The 24382-nt window shown below is 42.4% G+C and overlaps 1 protein-coding gene and 1 pseudogene across 1 annotated transcript; one reads left to right on the top strand and one right to left on the bottom strand.

Moving 5' to 3' along the window:
• Nucleotides 1–1049: 1049 nt before the first annotated feature.
• Nucleotides 1050–4862, bottom strand: LOC121568488 (annotated as a pseudogene).
• Nucleotides 4768–24055, top strand: snx5 (sorting nexin 5). The gene is made up of 13 exons (XM_041889431.2): nucleotides 4768–4896; nucleotides 10953–11057; nucleotides 12623–12733; nucleotides 15700–15821; nucleotides 16031–16154; nucleotides 16752–16847; nucleotides 17276–17381; nucleotides 18620–18695; nucleotides 19164–19203; nucleotides 19666–19752; nucleotides 19944–20103; nucleotides 20202–20287; nucleotides 20626–24055. The coding sequence occupies exons 1-13, from the start codon at nucleotides 4861–4863 to the stop codon at nucleotides 20674–20676; spliced, it is 1200 nt and encodes a 399-aa protein (XP_041745365.1). The 5' UTR covers nucleotides 4768–4860; the 3' UTR covers nucleotides 20677–24055.
• The last annotated feature ends 327 nt before the right edge of the window (nucleotides 24056–24382 follow it).

The following is a 24382-nucleotide window of genomic DNA, read 5'->3' as shown; positions in this document are numbered from 1 at the left end:
AAGTTTATAATTTTAAAAGGCTAATTGATAATTAGAAAACCCTTTTGCAATTATGTTAGTACAGCTGAAAACTGTTGTGCTGAATAAAGAAGCAATAAAACTGGCCTTCTTGAGACTAGTTGAGTATCTGGAGCATCAGCAATTGTGGGTTCGATTACAGGGCCAAAATGGCCAGAAACAAATAACTTTCTTCTGAAACTCATCAGTCTATTCTTGTTCTGAGAAATGAAGGCTATTCCATGCGAGAAATTGCCAAGAAACTGAAGATCTCGTACAAAGCTGTGTACTACTCCCTTCACAGAACAGCGCAAACTGGCTCTAACCAGAATAGAAAGAGGAGTGGGAGGCCCCGGTGCAGTCTCAACGTCAACAGTGAAGAGGCGACTCCAGGATGCTGACCTTCTAGGCAGAGTTGCAAAGAAAAAGCCATATCAGGCTGCCCATCTTAATATTTTATTTTTATTGGCCAGTCTGCGATATGGCTTTTTCTTTGCAACTCTGCTTAGAAGGTCAGCATCCCGGAGTCGCCTCTTCACTGTTGACGTTGAGACTGGTGTTTTGCGGGTACTATTTTCATTTTGAGCCTGTAATCGAACACACAATTGCTGATGCTCCAGATACTCAACTAGTCTCAAGAAGGCCAGTTTTATTGCTTCTTTAATCAGCACAACAGTTTTCAGCTTTGCTAACATAATTGCAAAAGGGTTTTCTAATGATCAATTAGCCTTTTAAAATGATAAACTTGGATTAGCAAACACAATGTGCCATTGGAACACAGGACTGATAGTTGCTGTTAACGGGCCTCTGTACGCCTATGTAGATATTCCATAAAAAAAATCTGCTGTTTCCAGCTACAATAGCCATTTACAACATTAACAATGTCTACACTGTATTTCTGATCAATTTGATGTTATTTTAATAGACAAAAAAATTGCTTTTCTTTCTAAAACAAGGACATTTCTAAGTGACCCCAAACTTTTGAATTGTAGTGTGTGTGTATATATATATATATATATATATATATATATATATATATATATATATATATATATATATATTGTGTCAAACATGATAAACTATTTCTCATTCATCTTTGTTTAGTACTGAACTTCACAGGCTGATGCTACCATCTAGTGGTTAGAGTTCCTCAGAAGTGATGTTCCCATTTTAAAAGAAAAAAAACCCCTCAACATTTAGACTAGAGGAAAGGTTGTTCAATACAACAGTTTTACAAGGTGTAAGGTCAATTATGCATTTTCCAGCTTGAAATACTTCCTCGAGGTAACACAACACTAAAATAATGGTTGTTGTCAAACGTGTCCGGCTCAAAATAGAGCAATGGAGCAAAAATACAGTCACAGGACAGAGTATAAAATGCTTAATTGTCAGTTACTGAGCAGACTGTGACACTCCTAACTCCAAGTCACCAATCAAATGTGACCAAGTCTCATAAAAGACAAGGAATTTCTGTTTCTGGGGTGACTGTACTTCTAGGTCTCAGTAAGGCAGTAGCAATGCACTTAAAATATAATATAACTTCATTGTCCATCCAGGATGGACATTCTTCTTACAGAACGGATCACATGTACATAGACATGAAACATGCAGATGAAACCAGTCAGTCCAGCACACGACATACACAAACACACAAAGGACATTGACACATTCACTCACAAGTGGCTGCTACCCCTACTGCACCATCCGCAGCAAAGACACCATTCATCCACCTCCTCTCTGTGCACTCCTCCAGTCTTACCAGCCATCTCTCCCAGTACTGTAGCACCTGATCTGAGCTCAGTAGAATTATCTTTATATGCCCCCACTATCAGTCCATTCTCAACCTGCAGGGAGAGCGAGAACCCATGGAGGAAATTAAGCACACTGTGTATTATGTGAGAAAGACATTTGAGAGAGACTCATTTCGCTCTCTGTCCTTCCCCCTTGGCCCTACGTATTCGATGTTTGCAGATCTGTAAGGTGGCAGCAATACTGGAAGCTCCATCACTACACTGCTTATACATGCAAACATTGAAGGGTTAGGGCCAAGGAGGAGTGGTAGGAAGTGAATTAGGACAGGCTGAGAGAGTGTGGTGGTCTCACTCAATCACACCTACCTGGTACTTGTAGTTCACATCGTTGTTTAAGGCCGCAACGTAGGCTGCCACCTGTAGAGGGTTGTCGTACGTGTTGCTGAGGAAAGGTTTCCACCTCTGTTTTCTAGTCGATCACACACAGCACACCCCTGAGGAACGAAGGCTGAGCTTTAGGGGCCAGTTTCTTGGACACAGATTAAAACTAGTCCAGGGGCCAAACATTAAAAGCACTTTCAATTGAGATTTTTTTTAGTCCAGGACTAGGCTTTGTCTGTGTCTGGGAAACTGACCCTAGGAATCACAAGTGGAGAGAATGAATAAAAGTGTGAATTGGCCAAATAAATTGACAGGTCAGGTAGAGCCTCTAGTCCTTTCTTTGAGAAGATGTCGGTCGCATTCCAGGCTGACAACATTGCAGACGTTGTTGCATTACATCAAATGATGTGGTTAGCTGATATGTTGAACATCTATCCAGTCGTTGAGAGATCTGGTAGTGATGGGTAATATATTATCTATTATGCGCATTTGCTTACATTATTAAAAACTATTGAGGCCTTGACAGCAGAAAGTTCTCAGAAACCTGCAACCACAATTGCCACATTGTCTGACACCTCACCCCCTGATACTGAGTTCGTGGGAAGACAGGATTAGGAGAATACTTTGTTGTTACTAGGGCAAGTTCAGGGTCAGGCTATGGGAAGGGAGTGAGTGTTAGTATAAAAAGCAGAGATTGTTTTAGACACTTTGCAGAACTTATGAAGAGCTATACAAATCCTGTTGACTCTGTATTAACTTCTGCCTGCAATTGCATAACTAAAGATATTTTACATATACTCAGAAGCCGTTGTCTGTGTCATTTTCTAAAGTTTAAAGTTTGTTTACGAATAAGAGAATATCAGCACTGTGCAAAGAACCCTCTACAGTAGTCGTCTGCAATGTAGTTAGCCTGGAACTTGGCCATCCTCACCTGTAGAAAGCAACGCAGTCCACAATCCCCAGATAGCCTAGTTTGTCATGCTGCACACGGCTCTCGATGGCTTTCACTCCCCTAACGTCCTCCAGCACATGGCCATCACTAGCCGGCTACCACCCACCACCCAGCACATGGCCATCACTAGCCGGCTACCACCCACCACCCAGCACATGGCCATCACTAGCCGGCTACCACCAGGTTACTCAACCCTGCACCTTAGAGGCTGCTGCCCTAAATACATAGACATGGAATCACTGGCCACTTTAATAATGTTTACATACTGCTTTACTCATCTTATATGTATATACTGTATTCTATTCTACTGTATTTTAGTCAATGCCATGCCGAGCTTGCGCATCCTAATATGTATATATTTCTTAATTCCATGATTTTACTTTTAGATTTGTGTGTATTGTTAGATACTACTGAACTGTTCGAGCTAGGAACACAAGCATTTCGCTACACCCGCAATAACATCTGCTAAATGTGTATGTGACCAATAAAATGTGATTTGATTTGATACTCTCCATGTATCCCTCTACCTCTGCTGGAACCTCTGGTGCCTTCTCAGGATCTGCTGTGTCTTCCCCTGGTGCCTCCTCTGTTGTCAATGGGCGAACACTCTTCACGGCCACGTGGAAAAGCGTCCCTTGCCTGAATAGATCTGACATAGAAACATTTGGGTCATTTGAAGGAGAGTGAGAGTGTTTGTTCATATGTATCATGTCCTCATGTGTGGCAAATTCATATTTTAGATAATTAAATAAACTTTTACAATCAGAGGGTTCTGCTTACGCCTACTTACTCTGGCTGTATTCCTTGAAGCCATCCTCTCCCAGTTGTGTGATCATCTTCCTCCTACACCTCTCCAGGTAAAACGGTTGTTCCGGGGACAGTGTCTGCTGAAGGATAGGGGTCACAATGGGCACAGAGCCCCTGTCCTGACCACTCGGTAGAATAATTCTGGCTGGAGCACGTCCAAGCTCAGTTTCAAATGTTCTGTCGCGGTTAAGCAACGTGTGGAGGATTTTAGGCACTTTGGGTTGCAGTTGGGTGTTTGGGATTTAATGTAGATCTGGCTCCTCTACGATATTGGGAGTTTGAGCACTGACTCAGTGGGACACGACTGACTTGACAAGTGAAGAGTAACGTCCTCTGTCCACGGAACTGTATGGACTACTTTTCTTACGAGGTGGAGAAAGTATTCACGGAAATCAGGGTACAATGGGAAAAGAGTCCACACAACCGTAGCTGGCTCCCACACACGCTGGGCACATATCAACACCTCTCCCAAACGTAGCACGATTTTGTTGTTACCACGTTTTGACGGATGAGGGACAGGTTGCAGGGCGTGTAGTTTTTTCTCAAGTAAATCCTGGGTGGGACATGATAGATAAAACTACAAGTCCAGTAATGCCTTGAAGGTGTTCTTTGACGCTGGTCCGTTTTTTCCTGACATGGAACTAAAGTGGACCAAAGTGAACTTTGAAAAGTCCACATACGCTGTGGCCATATACAGTACATTATTAAAATATGTAATGATTTAGGATGTTTAATTGTTGTATCGGTACCGTATGTTCGAAATGCGACGTTGGTTGAAAAAAAAGCAACAAACTATTTTGATTGACGTTCATAAACCTTGTCCAATCAAAAACATCAGGGTGAGTCATTGGGCGGGATTTATCTGTCATGGGACAGGAAGCGAAACGGGGTTTGTTTTCAGAAGCTAGCGTAGCTAGATTTGCAGCACAACACGACGATCTGTAGCGTTGTTTTTGTTGTACCTTTATAATCATGACGTCTACTCTTGATGATAGCGAAAAAGAAAAGGTACGTTATGAGCGATGTACTCGAATAACGTCGATTCGTATTCGTTTGCCAACTAACGTTACCTAGCTATTTGGTTAATGTTAATTAGCCAGCTAACTGCTAGCTGTAACCTATATTTTAGCTAGCGAGAAAGTTTATGAGATCCTCACTTGCTTAAAACGCAACTGTGCAGTATTTAGGTAAAGTTATTCATACAGTCAGCTATCTATGATAACTTTAGCTGGCTAGCTAATAAACTGAAAATAAGGCTGCCTGGCTAGCTAAAATAGTTATCGAGAGGAATCAACAGTTGCAGTCTGTTGAAAGCAACAGTCAGTAACTTATAACGTCAACTAGTATTGGAGACGGAATAGAAAGCATTCTACCACCATCTTTGGCATTGGCCTAACTGGCTAGCTACTTCACAGATGAATATTGTTGTCACAAAATGTCTTATCCATTATTGTATTGTCACCACCCCAGGCTACTTTAGTTTTACCATACAATACTTCATATCGTAGCCTCTAAATGTTGTTCTGCCTCTGAATAGAGAGCTGGGCTTTTATGGCACTGCACTTCCTCAATAACGTCAGGCCAGGCTCGCTGGTTTAATTTTCCGCTCTTGCTGTTTCCCCCCTGTTTTGAATTATATGTGCCTAGAGGGCTATTGATTTTAGAATATGGAACACAGACCACTCATCTAACCATTGCCTTTGGCAACGTGGCAGTAACAGGCTAGTATTGTCCTGGCCAATGACAGAAGAATTCAGATTGCGTACACATGGACTGGCGTGGAATTGGACAGGCCTGTGGTTATTTTAGTTTCTGCTAAAAAAAATAATCATTTCCTGTGAGACTTTCCAGAGGAAACTTCCTCTGCTTTATTTCGGTTGACTCTGCAAAGCTGAGTAGCAGAGTTCAGGTAGTAGTATGGTGGAACTCTACTGAGGCTCAGTGGATCATTCACACAGAGAGTACTGGCTAAATTGATAGAGCATGGTGCTTGCAACGCCAGGATCGTGGGTTCAGTTCCCGCTGGGGCCACCCATACGATCAATGTTTATCCTACTTAAACAGAAACAGCTGTTCAGATGGGAGAAATTTAGCCTTGACAATAATGACCGTAGGGAGTGGTAAGATGCCACAAACAGATCTGGGACCAGGCTAGGAGAAATGTGCACTAGCAAGCATACTCTTGGGAACACTGACCCTTTTGGGAAATTATCTGGAGTTATTGCTTCAAGTGTGTGTGATTCAATCCCAAGGATGAGTCACATCACTGGACTTTGAATTCAGTGAAGAGGAATGGGAGTTACCTCTAATCCAATCTAAAGTGAAAGAGAGCCTTCATTTGTGTTATGCAGGGCTCAAAACTGCGACCAAAACACTCGCATTTGCGACCCTTTGACATGGCTGGTCATATTAGCTTTTGGTTCACAATTTGCTTATTTTTATAAATTACCATGATGTATTCAAAAGCTAATGTGCAATTGACAAAAAATAGCCTAAACCATATAAAAGTATTTGCCTGTCGGCTGCTATGTCAGTGTGAGCGAGCTATTCCCTTTCCCTACTGTGCTAACGGAGGAGAGGCGTGCATTCTAATAAGCGCAACTGTATGACCGTTGCTGAAAATGCAATTGCGGAAAAAATACAGTTTTCAAAGCAACTACTGCTCTAGTTACAGAGAGGAGAGTCGCAGCTTTCTGTGAGTATATAATTTATTTCTCAGTATTGAGTTCATGGCACCACTGTAGCCTATGTAGTATATGGTTTTGATTTGACCGCAGACGCAGCCAAGCAGAGCGTGCCGTTATCAAGTAGCCTGTATAGGTCTAGCGCTGGAAGTTTTTGTAGGACATTACATTTACTGATAGCCATGTAGGCCAACTGATTAATCTATCTAGCAACATTCATATTTATAATTAGTAATCTTGCTAAGTGTTTTGAGTTCCCACTTTCTCAGGTGGTGAGTAATATAGCCTAGGCCAATATGAACAAGATGCCAAAAATAAATCTGGTAATTCTGGATCCTATTTCGACAGGTTGCCCATCAATAATGCATTCCCTGGATATGTTAGATGAAATAGTTTGCTTTTTAAATCATAGGCTACCATCTCAGTTGTCTTATCACTGGGAAAAAATGGTCTACTGGCTACTGTTGAGTGGACAAAAAGACACCTATCATTTGTCTTGGTTAGCCTACTGTAGACATACAGTGGGGGAAAAAGTATTTAGTCAGCCACCAATAGTGCAAGTTCTCCCACTTAAAAAGATGAGAGAGGCCTGTAATTTTCATCATAGGTACACGTCAACTATGGAGAAAAAAAATCCAGAAAATCACATTGTAGGATTTTTAATGAATTTATTTGCAAATTATGATGGAAAATATGTATTTGGTCAATAACAAAAGTTTCTCAATACTTTGTTATATACCCTTTGTTGGCAATGACACAGGTCAAACGTTTTCTGTAAGTCTTCACAAGGTTTTCACACACTGTTGCTGGTATTTTGGCCCATTCCTCCATGCAGATCTCCTCTAGAGCAGTGATGTTTTGGGGCTGTCGCTGGGCAACACGGACTTTCAACTCCCTCCAAAGATTTTCTATGGGGTTGAAATCTGGAGACTGGCTAGGCCACTCCAGGACCTTGAAATGCTTCTTACGAAGCCACTCCTTCGTTGCCCGGGCGGTGTGTTTGGGATCATTGTCATGCTGAAAGACCCAGCCACGTTTCATCTTCAATGCCCTTGCTGATGGAAGGAGGTTTTCACTCAAAATCTCACGATACATGGCCCCATTCATTCTTTCCTTTACACGGATCAGTCGTCCTGGTCCCTTTGCAGAAAAACAGCCCCAAAGCATGATGTTTCCACCCCCATGCTTCACAGTAGGTATGGTGTTCTTTGGATGCAACTCAGCATTCTTTGTCCTCCAAACACGACGAGTTGAGTTTTTACCAAAAAGTTCTATTTTGGTTTCATCTGACCATATGACATTCTCCCAATCCTCTTCTGGATCATCCAAATGCACTCTAGTAAACTTCAGATGGGCCTGGACATGTACTGGCTTAAGCAGGGGGACACGTCTGGCACTGCAGGATTTGAGTCCCTGGCGGCGTAGTGTGTTACTGATGGTAGGCTTTGTTACTTTGGTCCCAGCTCTCTGCAGGTCATTCACTAGGTCCCCCCCGTGTGGTTCTGGGATTTTTGCTCACCGTTCTTGTGATCATTTTGACCCCACGGGGTGAGATCTTGCGTGGAGCCCCAGATCGAGGGAGATTATCAGTGGTCTTGTATGTCTTCCATTTCCTAATAATTGCTCCCACAGTTGATTTCTTCAAACCAAGCTGCTTACCTATTGCAGATTCAGTCTTCCCAGCCTGGTGCAGGTCTACAATTTTGTTTCTGGTGTCCTTTGACAGCTCTTTGGTCTTGGCCATAGTGGAGTTTGGAGTGTGACTGTTTGAGGTTGTGGACAGGTGTCTTTTATACTGATAACAAGTTCAAACAGGTGCCATTAATACAGGTAACGAGTGGAGGACAGAGGAGCCTCTTAAAGAAGAAGTTACAGGTCTGTGAGAGCCAGAAATCTTGCTTGTTTGTAGGTGACCAAATACTTATTTTCCACCATAATTTGCAAATATATTCATTAAAAATCCTACAATGTGATTTTCTGGAGAAAGAAAATCTCAATTTGTCTGTCATAGTTGACGTGTACCTATGATGAAAATTACAGGCCTCTCTCATCTTTTTAAGTGGGAGAACTTGCACAATTGGTGGCTGACTAAATACTTTTTTCCCCCACTGTATCGATATCGTCTGAAAAGCAGTCTGGTTTAAAGTGACAATTGCCTATTTTGAGATGTAAAAAAAAATCTTTAAATGACAGGCGTACTTTAGAAACAAATTATTTCCAAAGAATAGAGTAATGGCTTACATTACTAAATTACACTGAGCTCCAAAAGTATTCAGACAGTGACATATTTTGTTGTTGTTGTTTTGGCTCTGTACTCCAGCACTTTGGATTTAAAAAAAGTGAAAATGTAAAATGATACAATGACTATGAGGTTAAAGTGCAGACTGTCAGCTTTAATTTGAGGGTATTTTCTTCCATATCGGGTGAATCATTTAGAAATTACAGCACTTTATGTACGTAGTTCCCCCATTTTAGGAGACCAAAAGTACTGGGACAAATTCACTTATGTGTATTAAAGTAGTTCAAAGTTTAGTGTTTGGTCCCATTAGGATAAAGTAATCCTTCTACCCCCCCCAAAAAAAATTGTAAAGTGGTTATCCCACTGGCTATAGGGTGAATGCACCAATTTGTGAGTCGCTCTGGATAAGAGCGTCTGCTAAATGACTAAAATGTAATGTAAATGTAATATACCTAGCACGCAATGACTACATCAAGCTTTTGACTACAAACTTGTTGGATATTTTTTCTGTTTGTTTTAGTTAAATAATAATAATATGCCATTTAGCAGACGCTTTTATCCAAAGCGACTTACAGTCATGTGTGCATACATTTTTACGTATGGGTGGTCCCGGGGATCGAACCCACTACCCTGGCGTTACAAGCGCCATGCTCTACCAATTGAGCTACAGAGGACCACTGTAGTTGTTTTAGATTATTTTGTGCCCTATAGAAATGAATTTTAAAGTCACTTTTATTGTAAATATAGAATGTTTCTAGACACTTCTACATTAATGTGGATGCTACCATGATTACGGATAGTCCTGAATGAATCGTGAATAATGATGAGTGAAAAGGTTACAGATGCACAAATATCATACCCCCCCAAAAAAATACTAACCTGCCCTGTTATTGTAATGGTGAGAGGTTAGCATGTTTTGGGGATATGATATTGTGCTTCTGTAACTTTTCTCACACATCATTATTCACAATTAATTCAGGACTATCCGTAATCATGGTAGCATCCACATTAATGTAGAAGTGTTTAGAAACATATTCTGTTCTTATTTACAATAAAAGTTCATCCAAAATGATACATGCATTATTTACCATTCATTTCTATATGGCACAAAATAATCTGAAACACAACCAAAACAAACAGCAAATTAATTCAACAAGTTTGTAGAGTCACAAGCTTGATGTAATCATTGCGTGCTAGGTATATGGGACCAAATACTAAACTTTTGTCTACTTTAACACACACAAGTGAATTTGTCACAATACTTTTGGTCCCCTAAAATGGGGGGACTATGTACTAAAAGTGCTTTAATTTCTGAACAGTTCACACTATATGGATGAAAATACCTTCAAATTAAAGCTGACAGTCTGCACTGTATCATTTCAAATCCAACGTGCTGGAGTACAGCGCCAAAACAACAACAAATGTTTCACTGTCCCAATACTTTTGGAGCTCACTGTATATAATGCAGCTTTTAAATACCTAATTGATTAATAACTAAATATAGCCTATTACTAGCTGAATATAGAGAGAAAGCATGCACCCCAATGCATTTATAAACTGCCAGTGAGAGAAAAAAGTTAGCCTTGAACCTAGTGTAAATCTATCTAAATCAATGTAAGAACAGAAGGTCATGCTAATTTAAAAGATGGCTAGTCATTATTAGCCTGGTTTTGTATGGAATGCAGGTACATTATGGGACACAGGTCGGCAGGGGCAAAAAAATTGGTGCGATCAAATCATGTGCTGGTGCCATCAACTGCAAAAGTTGGTACCACCAGTGGAAACAGTTAGTCTAGAACCTTGTTCTGTGTTAGGCCTACCTGTATTCACCTCTCTCTCCACTCTCTCTCTGTCCTCTAAGGTCACATTCAATAGCACATGAGTAGCCTAAATCAAGGATTTCGAGAATATGTTAGGGAGTCGGGACTAGGTAGCCCTGAGACATGGCTATAGGAATCTACTGTCATGTCTCAAAGCTAAGGACTAGGCGATTTGTTCTTCAGGCCTCAAATAGCCTATATACTGATTCCCCTTCCTGTGAATGCCATTGTCCATAATGTACAGATGAAGGGTTCTGCCAACTGGTAGGCCTAGTTGTGAAAGTTGACCTTTGTCCTTTACCCTGTTCCCCCTTCTCTTAGGTGCGCTCTGTGTCTGTGGACCTAAACAACGATGCCTCTCTGCTCATCGACATTCCTGATGCACTCTGTGAACGTGACAAAGTCAAGTTCACTGTCCACACCAAGGTAAAAACAGCAACCCTACAGTTTCAATTCCCAAGCTAAGGGTCACCGCTAGTTCCCTCACTTCCCTGTCAGTTATTCGAGTAATATAGTCCTAATGTTATTAGTGTGCAGCAGGCTCGAACTACAGCTTATGTTGTTTCTATGTCAAATGTAGTTGTCTTACCTACCTTAGTTGAATGCTGCACTGACTGTATGTCGCTCTGGATCAGTGTCTGCTAAATTATCAAAATGTGTGTGTGTGTATATATATACAGTGCCTTCGGAAAGTATTCAGACCCCTTGACTTTTTCCACATTTTGTTACGTTACAGCCTTATTCTAAAATGGATTAAATAAAACATTATCTTCAGCAATCTACACACAATACCCCATAAATTTTAGCAAATGTATAAAAAACAAAACATAAATACATTATCTACATAAGTATTTAGACCCTTTGCTATGAGACTCGAAATTGAGCTCAGGTGCATCCTGTTTCCATTGATCATCCTTGAGATGTTTCTATAACTTGATTGGAGTCCACCTGTGTTAAATTCAATTGATTGGACATGATTTGGAAAGGCACACACCTGTCTATATAAGGTCCCACAGTTGTTAGTGCATGTCAGAGCAAAAACCAAGCCATGAGGTCGAAGGAATTGTCCATAGATGCTCCGAGACAGGATTGTGTCGAGGCACAGATCTGGGGAAGGGTACTAAAAAATGTCTGCAGCATTGAAGGTCCCCAAGAACACAGTGGCCTCCATCATTCTTAAATGGAAGAGGTTTGGAACCACCAAGACTCTTCCTAGAGGCTGGCCGCCCGGCCAAACTGAGCAATCGGGGAGAAGGGCCTTGGTCAGGGAGGTGACCAAGAACCCGATGGTCACTCTGACAGAGCTCCAGAGTTCCTCTGTGGGGATGTTTTTCTGCGGCAGGGACTGGGAGACTAGTCAGGATCGAGGCAAAGATGAACAGAGCAAAGTACAGAGAGATCCTTGATGAAAACCTGCTCCAGAGCACTCAGGACCTCAGACTGGGGCGAAGGTTCACCTTCCAACAGCACAATGACCCTAAGCACACAGCCAAGACAACGCAGGAGCGGCTTTGGGACAAGTCTCTGAATGTCCTTGAGTGGCCCAGCCAGAGCCCGGACTTGAACCTGATTGAACATATCTGGCGAGACCTGAAAATAGCTGTGCAGCAACGCTCCCCATCCAACCTGACAGAGCTTGAGAGGATCTGCAGAGAAGAATGGGAGAAACTATGCTGTAATCGCTGTCAAAGGTGCTTCAACAAAGTACTGAGTAAAGGGTCTGAATACTTATGTAAATGTGATATTTCTGTTTTGTTTTTTTTATAAATGTGCAAACATTTCTAAAAACCTGTTTTTGCTTTGTCATTGTGGGGTATTGTGTGTAGATTGATGAGGGGGGGAAAAAACAATTTAATCAATTTTAGAATAAGGCTGTAACGTAACAAAATGTTGAAAAAGTCATGGGGTCTGAATACTTTCCGAATGCACTGTATTACAACCGTGATAATGCACTTAAAATGGAGCTTGACTTGAATTGTCTTGTCTGTCAGACCACCCTGAGCTCCTTCCAGAAGCCAGACTTCTCTGTTCCTAGGCAACATGAGGACTTTATCTGGCTCCATGACACGCTGGTTGAGACTGAGGACTACGCTGGGCTCATCGTGAGTGTCCTGTTAAGTCCACCACACACACACACACAGGTTTGGGATTATGCTGGGCTCATTGAGTGACTTAAGTACTAGAGCTGGGTGATGTGGAGAAAAATCCATATCTCGATAAATTGCCTGGATTGATGCGATAATGATAAATAGAATGATATGTTTAAAACATTAATGTGCACCACAGTAATTTTTGTAAAATCCTTAACTACTACTACTAGTTTGATGGTTGTAGCCATCAGTTGTCCCATTAACAATCACCCATATTAGCAAACATTTCATTTCAAACTTCTCTAGTATAGGCTACTTATCGTAATAAAAGATATCAGCAAAATGCCTGTGATAAGTGATCGGGATGGTCAGTGTCGATCATTTTCAGTTTATCGTCCCAGCTCTAGTCTATGGAACGCGCACACACACACCACTTATTTATAGTATAGTTCACACTAGGGCTGTCCCCGACTAAAATAAGTCTTGGTCGACCGAAAGTCGTCTGTTCTTTCGACTAATCGATAGGTAAACATTTTTACCCGTGTATTTTTCCATATAGACACACCCTATGTGTTTTCATAAAATCAACTACAGTGAGGGAAAAAAGTATTTGATCCCCTGCTGATTTTGTACGTTTGCCCACTGACAAAGAAATGATCAGTCTATAATTTTAATGGTAGGTTTATTTGAACAGTGAGAGACAGAATAACAACAAAAAAATCCAGAAAAACGCATGTCAAAAATGTTATAAATTGATTTGCATTTTAATGAGGGAAAGAAGTATTTGACCCTCTCTCAATCAGAAAGATTTCTGGCTCCCAGGTGTCTTTTATACAGGTAACGAGCTGAGATTAGGAGCACATTCTTAAAAGGGAGTGCTTCTAATCTCAGTTTGTTACCTGTATAAAAGACACCTGTCCACAGAAGCAATCAATCAGATTCCAAACTCTCCACCATGGCCAAGACCAAAGAGCTCTCCAAGGATGTCAGGGACAAGATTGTAGACCTACACAAGGCTGGAATGGGCTACAAGACCATCGACAAGCAGCTTGGTGAGAAGGTGACAACAGTTGGTGTGATAATTCGCAAATGGAAGAAACACAAAATAACTGTCAATCTCCCTCAGACTGGGGCTCCATGCAAGATCTCACCTCGTGGAGTTGCAATGATCATGAGAACGGTGAGGAATCCGCCCAGAACTACACGGGAGGATCTTGTCAATGATCTCAAGGCAGCTGGGACCATAGTCACCAAGAAAACAATTGGTAACACACTACGCCGTGAAGGACTGAAATCCTGCAGCGCCCGCAAGGTCCCCCTGCTCAAGAAAGCACATATACAGGGCCGTCTGAAGTTTGCCAATGAACATCTGAATGATTCAGATGAGAACTGGGTGAAAGTGTTGTGGTCAGATGAGACCAAAATCGAGCTCTTTGGCATCAACTCAACTCGCCGTGTTTGGAAGAGGAGGAATGCTGCCTATGACCCCAAGAACACCATCCCCACCGTCAAACACGGAGGTGGAAACATTATGCTTTGGGGGTGTTTTTCTGCTAAGGGGACAGGACAACTTCACCGCATCAAAGGGACGATGGACGGGGCCATGTACCGTCAAATCTTGGGTGAGAACCTCCTTCCCTCAGCCAGGGCATTGAAAATGGGTAGTGGATGGGTATTCCGGCATGACAATGACCCAAAACACACGGCCAAGGCAACAAAGGAGTGGCCGTGGAAGAAGCACATTAAGGTCCTGGAGTGGCCTAGCCAGTCTCCAGACCTTAATCCCATAGAAAATCTGTGGAGGGAGCTGAAGGTTCGAGTTGCCAAACGTCAGCCTCGAAACCTTAATGACTTGGAGAAGATCTGCAAAGAGGAGTGGGACAAAATCCCTCCAGAGATGTGTGCAAACCTGGTGGCCAACTACAAGAAACGTCTGACCTCTGTGATTGCCAACAAGGGTTTTGCCACCAAGTACTAAGTCATGTTTTGCAGAGGGGTCAAATACTTATTTCCCTCATTAAAATGCAAATCAATTTATAACATTTTTGACATGCGTTTTTCTGGATTTTTTTGTTTGTTATTCTGTCTCTCACTGTTCAAATAAACCTACCATCAAAATTATAGACTGATCATGTCTTTGTCAGTGGGCAAAAGTACAAAATCAGCAGGGGATCAAATACTTTTTTCCCTCACTGTATGGTGATACGGCCTCAGCAGAAGTCGGGGCTTTCATACTTCTTGCGCTTGGTGGAGCAGTGCAGAGCTGTTGTCAAGGAAGTGAGTTTGTGTTTTTTTACCGTCAACCAATCATGTCAATGCGGAGCTATACAGAGCCCTCCGCATTGTTACAAAATTTGGGAGGCGCATGGCTATGTGTATGGAGCTTGATTTGGCCTCTGCATGCCTCCGGAGGTTCCGCAATTGCGTCAAACCCTCCATATGGAGCCTCCGACCACGTTTTTGGATCAAGCATAAATTGGCTTTTAGTCTAGGCCTCCGCAATGGATTAGTTCACTGAGATGTGTGCGAATATATATTTGTTACTGCTCGACTAAAACAATCTCGGTCGACCAACAGCCTAACGACCAAACAATCGACCAGTCGACTAATTAGGGTCAGCCCTAATTCACACTCACAGTCAATGCTGCCACTGTGGATGTAATTTCACAAGTTCACTGTCAGTACAAGTGAGAGTGTTATTTGATGAAGGGGAAGGTGCAAAGGACTCTGGTATCTGCTCATATGTTTTTAAAACCATCAGCTATATCAACTGAGTTTTATTGCAGCTCTGCATGCATGGACATGCCTGTGGGTGGCAGGAAGCTAGTAGTTGGTGTAGGAAATCTTACCTGAAGCTCCATCTGCTCTCCTCTTTTTTTTTTTTTCCTCCTCCTCTCCCCTTCCTCCACCTCTCTTCCTCTACCTCTACCCCTCTCCTCCTCCTCCTCTCCCCCTCACCCTTCTCCCTGTCTGTCCAGATCCCTCCAGCCCCACCGAAGCCAGACTTCGAGAGCCCCAGGGAGAAGATGCATAAACTGGGAGAGGGTGAGGCCACCATGACCAAGGAGGAATACACCAAGATGAAGCAGGAGTTAGAGGCGTGAGTTCTGACCCTTACCCCTTGTCACTGTGTCCAAGCTTCATTGGCATAGTTTTGCATGTTTAAATGATGTTGCTCTGGAAAATGTTGCTTCCCTGTGGGAAGGATTCTGGTGATCTCCAGCTTGTGTGTGTGTGTGTGTGTCTGTCTGTGTCTATGTGCGCTCTATCAGTTAGTAATTTGCTGTCTACCGGCTCTCTGTCTCCCAGTGAGTACCTGGCTGTATTTAAGAAGACTGTACAAGTCCACGAAGTATTCCTGCAGCGATTATCTTCTCACCCCATCCTGAGCAAGGACAGAAACTTCCAGATATTCCTGGAGTATGACCAGGATGTGAGTTTGACACTTGGAAAAGGAAACATAGAAGACAGACTGCACTTTCCAACAGTACTGACTTCCTGGTTTGCTGCTGGGTCGTGTTCACTAGAGCACACCGTAGCAAAACATTTCCCAATGCAGTTCAGATAGTATCTCTCTGTTTCGAGTCGGTTTCTTCCATTTTGTGCCTAGTGAACACGACCCCCTCCCCCTTGTCAGGCAGTACTGTAGGAGGTAGAGATGGAGGATAGAGGGAGGGGGATAGAGGAAGAGAGGCAAGCAGACCTAGGACACACATCCTGCTGCTGAGTTCAGCTCTAATTCCAAACCCCTCGGTCAGTGGAGCTGTTAGTCAGCTAGGGTCTGCTGAGATGGTTTTGTTTGTCCTTTTGGGAAATGTTATACAGGCATTTATTTATAAAAATATCAGGAAAAACCTAAACACTTATTGTAGTTCTTACTCTCTTTCTTCATTCCTATGTGGAACAAAAGGCTTCCACAAGACGGTACCACAGCTATTGTAGCTCACATAATCAATTTTACATTGCAAACTTGTACTGTGGTCTCATTGGCTGAATAAATAATTTCCCTCCCTACGATTGGTCCGCATAGCTGACCGTACGGAGGAAGAACGCCAAGGAGACGTTTGGGAGTTTCTTTAAGAACATGGTCAAGAGCGCTGACGAGGTCATCATATCAGGGATAAAGGTGGGTGTGGCCTCCTCGTATATCATACAATACTAGCCACGTTCGAGAGCATCAAATCCGTGAGGCATTGTGGGTAAATTGTGACTGACTGACTGATCTACAAACAATAATGACTAGTTATTTATTTATGCAAGGTGATTTCAAGATCAGTCAGCAGTCGCCTGCATTGTCAAACAAGCCCAATGCTTTTATTGTCTATTTCCATGAAATTTCATTTTGTGTAAGGTCAGCAATGCATTATAAACTAGATGCAGAAAGTCAATGCATTACAGTAGCAGACTTTAAAAAAGAGAAACAAATGCACCCACAGATCGTCACGGTTTACAAGCTGAGCAGGGACCTTCGTATCCAGGATGAAGATCTGGCTTTGTGTGTTTGACTGTATCTTAGGCAGAAGGTTGATGTTTTTTAAATGATTTTTCTTGCAGGAAGTAGATGATTTCTTTGAGCAGGAGAAGACCTTCCTACTTGATTATTCGTCCAAGATCAAAGACTCCACTGCCAGGGCAGAGAAGATGACACGCTCTCACAAAAGTATGATTTGATAACAACAACAACCAACTTTAATTGGAAATGTGTCTTTTTGCTTTTTGAGTTATTGATAAGAACAGTGTTTTTTCGTCATAGCTGAATCAATCAATCACATGTATTTTATATAGCCCTTTTTACATCAGCAGTTGTCACATAGTGCTTTGCAGATACCTAGCCTCAATGCTGGACTTGGACTGAAATAGGTGCCGGTACTCATTTTGGGTGCCGGTACTGTTTATAGTTAGGTGCAGGAGCTCCACAATACTTTTGAGCGAATATTCTATGAGAGGAACAGAACATTTGAGGTGCCGGTACTCAACTCCTGCCCAAGTCAAACACTGCCTAACCTAAAACCCCAAAGAGCAAGCAATGCAGATGCAGAAGCACAGTGGCTAGGAAAAACTCAGAAGGCAGGAACCTAGGAAGAAACCTAGAGGAACCAGGCTCCGAGGGGTGGCCAGTCCTCTTCTGGCTGTGCCGGTTAGAGAGGAACCAGGCTCTGAGAGGTGGCCAGTCCTCTTCTGGCTGTGCCGGTTAGAGAGGAACCAGGCTCCGAGGGGTGGCCAGTCCTCTTCTGGCTGTGCCGGTTAGAGAGGAACCAGGCTCTGAGAGGTGGCCAGTCCTCTTCTGGCTGTGCCGGGTAGAGCGGAACCAGGCTCCGAGGGGTGGCCAGTCCTCTTCTGGCTGTGCCGGGTAGAGAGGAACCAGGCTCTGAGAGGTGGCCAGTCCTCTTCTGGCTGTGCCGGGTAGAGCGGAACCAGGCTCCGAGGGGTGGCCAGTCCTCTTCTGGCTGTGCCGGGTAGAGAGGAACCAGGCTCTGAGAGGTGGCCAGTCCTCTTCTGGCTGTGCCGGGTAGAGAGGAACCAGGCTCTGAGAGGTGGCCAGTCTTCTTCTGGCTGTGCCGGTTGGAGATTTTAAGAGTACGTGTGGCCATTAAGGCCTGATCGGTCTTCAAGACGTGAACAGCAGGATGTGTGGTAACATTGTGGGCTGTGACCAAAGTGGTGCAACTTCTTACAGTATGTTACCCATGCTGAGTGTTTTTTATTGATTGCTTGGAATTTACAGCCATTGGCCCTTGGCCTCAGGGAGACCACCTAGAGGTCACCTAGGATACCAGGTTTTGCATTATGGCGACCCCTAACCTCTTGGAAGTCACTGGGGCTGAGTTCAGATTTTAAGGAGGGCCAAGAATTTCGATTTCCGATTTTAACATTAACACATTGTGTCTTTTATCTCAGATGTCGCTGATGATTACATCCACATCTCTGCCACTTTGAACAGTCTCTCTGTCGATGACAACACAGCACTTAAAAAGTGAGTAACAATATGAATACACTATAGTTCGAAGTATACGAATGGTGCCATTGTTTCCTCAAGCCAACTACGGGTGGCTTAATCTCGGTTAACCCAGAACTAAAGTCTGGCTTAATTGGTCAGACGCTTGATTAAGTTCTGGGTCCTTACGTGTTAAGAGAAGATATGAAGAGATGCTAGAATGAGGAGCTCCAACCTCTCTCTTTGCAGATTACGGGCAATTATATGGGCGAAATCGTGATTTGTCCAAATAATCAGTGATGGAAAACCCAAGCACCGGAACTATTGCTGCTTGTTAGTTATTGGTGCCCATAGTATAACGACCGATCTACGGTACCGTCTATGTTTACGTAGTCTGGCCATGAGAGATTACGGGTTGCTAAATTAATGGTTTACATCTCACACAATATCGGCAACAAAAAAAATCTGACTTTGCCCAGGTGTTCATGGTTTGTGTATTCCCTTCAGGCACCTTGAGAAGTTTGCGGACCTGTTTGAGAAACTAAGGGTAAGAACCACAGTGCTGATCTTCTGCACTTCTCATCCTCGACTATCTATTTTTCTATTCTAGGTTTTTATATAATCCCTATATTGTCAATTTCCATGCAAATTCATTTTGTGAGGTCAGCAATACATTTAAACACTTGTGTGTGCATTTGCTTTTGTGAGCTGTGCAAATGTCTACATTTTTTACATTTGAGTCATTTAGCAGACGCTCTTATCCAGTTAGTGCATTCATCTTAAGATAGCTTGGTGAGACATTTCTCAGTCATAGTAAGTACATTTTTCCTCAATAAAGTAGCTATCAGCAAAGTCCATGCTAGTAGGAAAAGTCAAGTGCGAGTGTTAGTTATATATATATATATATATATATATATACACATTCATATATATATATATATATATATATCTTAGGTTCTTTGAGCATGGCGGTAGCATCAATGTTCTATCTATCTGGTCCTGCCTGTAGAAAGTGGAGGGTAGAGTGGCGTCAGACGAGGAGCTGAAGCTCACAGAGCTGCTCCGGTACTACATGAGGGACATCCAGGCAGCCAAGGTGAGCCACGTCTAGTCTATCTGTTTCTCTCTCAAAAACCCTCTAACTTTTATTGAATCGTTTTTTTCTCAATACACGTGGAAACACGATAGGCGTGCATATTACATGCATATAACATGCGTATTACATGCATTCTCTGTGAGATGCTGTCTGTGTATGTGTCTTAACCGCTATATGGGTGTGTGTGTCAGGACCTGTTGTACAGGCGAGCCCGGGCCCTGGCTGACTATGAGAATAGTAACAAGGTTCTGGACAAGGCCCGGCTGAAGAGTAAAGACATCGCCCAGGCTGAGGAGCACCAACAACAGTGTCTGCAGAAGTTTGACAAGCTCTCCGAGTCGGGAAAAAGAGGTGTGTGTGTAAGACAGTGTGCATGTGTGTTTGGGCTAAAATTTTCTTCCATAATACAGTACAGTGAGTAAACTGCCAGTATGGTGTTCTCCTCCCAGAGCTGACCAGTTTTAAGGGCAGGAGAGTGGTGGCTTTCCGTAAGAACCTAATAGAGATGGCTGAACTGGAGATCAAACACGCCAAGGTGAGTCAGGGTGCACATAGTTGTTTTTCCTTCCCGTATTTGAGATTGTTTGGAATATGCAGTAATGAAATACAGGGGAGGAGAGAGATCGAATGACACACAAATAGAAGCTGTGGGATTCAATCCCACATTAACACTTAACTGTATTATGTGCTGCAGGAAGCATTCCCGACTAAACAAACCCCAGACACAACACTCTACATTGTTGGTGCTTTTCTCTATAACTCTAGCAACTATGAGCAAAATGTGGTTCATGTTATGTACCCAAATCCTTGTGAAATGTCATTTGTTGTTGAATGGATATGATACTGATATCCCTGTTCTCTCTGTAACCACAGAACAACATGGCTCTGCTGCAGGGCTGCATTGAGCTTCTCAAGAGCAACTGAACCACCTGTCTCCTACCAACCCTCCCAGACCACCACCCACTGACCAGCTAGCCTGGGTGCCAGTCTGTTTTTTGCTGTCTTGCCAACTCCAAATGGAACTGTCATGCAGAACGGTGCCAATGGAGTAGGCAAAAGCACAAACAGATCTGGGACCAGGCTACTGACCCAGCCTTTGAGAATGGAACCTGGATACCCCTTCTTACCACCCTCTACCCCCAGGGGACCCTGGGTCGTGTTCATTAGGGCACATGGTTGAAAAACTTCCATTTGCAACAGAAAACGAAAAGGAGCATTTCTTATTGCACAAAATTAGATAGTCCCTCACTGATTCACTCAGTTTCGTAGGTTTTCGTTCCTATTGAACACGATCCTGGGTACCCCCACCCTCCACCCCCAAATGATGCCATTTCAGAAACCTGCACAAGAACCTGCAGCTGTCTGTATTTCTGTCTGTCTCAATGTTTACATAGTCCATGCCCACCTGACAACCCTTCTCCTTCTACCCCTCCTCCATGTCCCATGGAACACTCACCTTTTGTGATGACAGCGTTCCGGAACAGGGAGAATGTAGCAGCTTGCATTGTCTTCTGGTCTTCCTCTTCCATCTGTTTTTGAATCATAGATTATCTGATCAATTTTTCTATTCTGGATGGATTATTCTTGTATTGGATTTTCTATTTTTAACGAGGATGCTGATGGTGGAATGTTTGCCTCATTGTGATGTTTTGCTTGCTTTTCAAGGCACACGCTAACTAAACCCGTTAGGTCCCGCACTTTTATATACATAAACACATACATCTGGGTCGTGTTCATTAGAGAACTCCGTAGCAAACCGTTTTGCAACAGAAAACGAAAACAAATGTTTAATTTAGGTTGAATTTGGTCCTACTGAACACAACTCTGAAGCATAAGAGTTGAACTTGGCAGAGTTTAGTTGTTTTGGAATAACCAAAGGATTTTATGGTGCGGGTATAGCTAGCTATAATAGAATAGTTATGTTCCCTTTAGTTTTCTTATTGCAATGCCTCTTTAAACCACAAGTACTCTGAGGACTGACACAGTGAATAACTGACAGCTGAGCTCAGCTGCTTCTCTGGTTTGTAATGGAACAGTTTAAAAGGTCGTATTAGGCCACGCTGTAGCAAAACATTTTGCAATAGAAAACGAAAACAATTTCTTATGGGACAAGTTTAGATAATCCCACCTCCATTTTTTTTTTTTCCTTCGGTTTTGTGCCTAGTGAATATGACCCAGATGGAGCAACTGTTCATAAAGAACAGATAAAGTGGATGGAAAAGGGAGAGAGACTACCTTAGTGCCTAAATAAAAGGTCCTTATGACTGCGTCCCGGTTGTCCACCCTTCTACCACTTGCACACTCCCGTCGTGGATTTAAATGCATGGGGTTGATGTAAGCATTGGCTGATGGGAGTTTCCACCATTGTTAAATCCATGACAGGGAGTGTGGAAGTGCACACTTTGGGAGAAAGGTGGAAAATTGGGACTTAGCCTATATACTCTGAGATTAGGTTGGACCGAACTCACTCAAGCCACCAGTAAAGTGAAGAGAAGTTCTCTCTTTCATGGTTAAGAAGGCTGAGTACACGCTAGTGTGTGGTAGTTTATCCGTGCTGAGTGGTACCACACAGAAATGCTCTGGACATACCTCAGGAATGGCAACATGGCTCTTTTCTCACATTCGTCTTCATTACTGGCAGTAACTGGAGCCAAATTCTTAAGATTCACATTGATTTTGACAAGTTTACTTACACATAATATGGACCAATATATTATTTTCACTACGGCCCTTGTTAGTGTCAGCACTGGTAGTTGTCCCTTTGTCAAAGTTTACTGCCATACATGTGATGTGGACCGATTTCATTATTTTCAATCTGCCCAGTCTAGACTAGTGAGTGCCAGGCAGCACTGGTTTCTGTCCTCATTGAGTAAATGTTCAGTAGACTAGTTTGAGACAGTCAGTCAGTGAAGTTCACCCATAGCAGCTGACTGTATTGTATGCCTATGAATCACCTGACACACACACACACACACACACAGCAGGAAGTATGAGGCCAGCAGCAGGTCCTAGTCCACTCACCCTTCAGCCAGTTGCTCTACGGCATTTCCATGGTAATGGAATTACACTGAGACTCAGATGTTTCACTTTAAAATGTACACCAACCAAAACAATGAATTTAAAAGTTAACATTTACATTTCCACTGAAAAGTTTACAAAAGCACATTTTACAGGAAGATCTTTGCACATACAATGTTTGGTAAGAATAAAACTGAGGGAGACTTTTCTGTAATTCTGTTACCAAACTTTGCATCTGCCCAGTTGATCCTGTAATTTATTTATTTTACTGTGTAAATTGTTTAAACTAGTCATTGTGCATAGAGTTGTATGGTTTGTTAAACTTTGAAATCAATAGTTTTTGCTTGACATACATGTTAAAGTTACTGTGGAATTGCCCTCTATCAAGTCAGCACAAACATTACATTGCATATGTAGCCTAGTCAGTTGGGAAGCTTCATGCATTATATAGTTAACATTAAGCAAGCATCAAGCAATAGACTTACAAGGCTAGTGACACTTATATTGGCTATTGGAGTGTAACTCTGGTCCCAGCACTTATTCAGAGGAGTATGACTGACTTGTGTCCTTCAGCATCTGCTTGAAGCTGTTGTCTATGTTCCAATTATATGACATTCTGCCATAAGTGTGCACTTGTTCACGCCCCTTCATGAATTTGAAAGGGACTGACATGCTTACACAAATCCAATGCTTTTAATTGTGTGATGAGGACACTAGTACTCTACCTAGAGAATTGGGATGCAGAGAGTAGGCTACATGACTGTGCACTTCATTGATTTCCTGTTGTTTACCAGTGGCCTACTGCACCTGCTTACAGAGTAACACTAACCTAACCCATCCACCAACGCCCTTGCTTCTTACTGCTAATGCAGTATTTGTTTTTAAGAAATTAATTTTTGTGTCGCCTATATTTCTCCCATTGCTTTTTGTTACTGACAGAACCTTTGCCAGGCCTAAACTAGCCTGGGTACCAGTCTGTTTCTGCCCTCTTGCCTAGTCCTTATGGATTTGTCATGCCTTGTCTGGCTTGACTATGACAGCAATGGAGTTGGCAAGAGCACAAACAGATCAGGGACCAGGCTAGGCCTAAACTCATTAACCTGTGAAAGGAAAGGGTTCATATTGAAACAAAAACGATTGAATTCTTTGAATTGCTTTGGAAAATAATGCACTATGAAGGTGGTAAATACTTAGCAATCATTTCCAAGCCCAGAGAGAGCTGTGTTATAAAGATATATAAAGTGTTTTTTGATAATTGATTGTATTTCTAATGGATTACAACTGTGTGAAATACTTTCGGTTTTTTTCTTACGGAGCATCTACATTTAAAAAAAATCTATAATTATATTAAATAAGTCCTACTTTCACAAAATCCTTAGTGTTATTTTATTAATGCAATAGAACCGTGTGTGATATCATCACTCTTATACTGTGGACTCGTTCAAGACAAATCTGACATTTTTGACTTGGAAACTCGTAGAAAGATGAGGTCCGAGTGTCCCACTTGGAAATTATCAGCATCAACCAATAAGAAGCTCTACACAAAAAAAAAACATATGCAAATTTGAAAGTAGCATATTATTATTGAAGCGATCATCTGTGCAATTCAACT

The sequence above is a fragment of the Coregonus clupeaformis genome, chromosome 1, assembly GCF_020615455.1.
Source record: "Coregonus clupeaformis isolate EN_2021a chromosome 1, ASM2061545v1, whole genome shotgun sequence".
Lineage (NCBI taxonomy): Eukaryota > Metazoa > Chordata > Actinopteri > Salmoniformes > Salmonidae > Coregonus > Coregonus clupeaformis.
The sequence above is the reverse complement of the archived record's forward strand: the minus strand, read 5'-3'. Positions and strand labels throughout refer to the sequence as shown.

Bases quoted from the DNA above. Each gene is read 5' to 3' on its own strand.
- snx5 (XM_041889431.2), top strand. From the start codon at position 4,861: ATGACGTCTACTCTTGATGATAGCGAAAAAGAAAAG. The intron at 4,897-10,952 runs GTACGTTATGAG...CCCTTCTCTTAG, and splicing joins ATGATAGCGAAAAAGAAAAG to GTGCGCTCTGTGTCTGTGGA. The intron at 17,382-18,619 runs GTATGATTTGAT...CTTTTATCTCAG, and splicing joins GATGACACGCTCTCACAAAA to ATGTCGCTGATGATTACATC.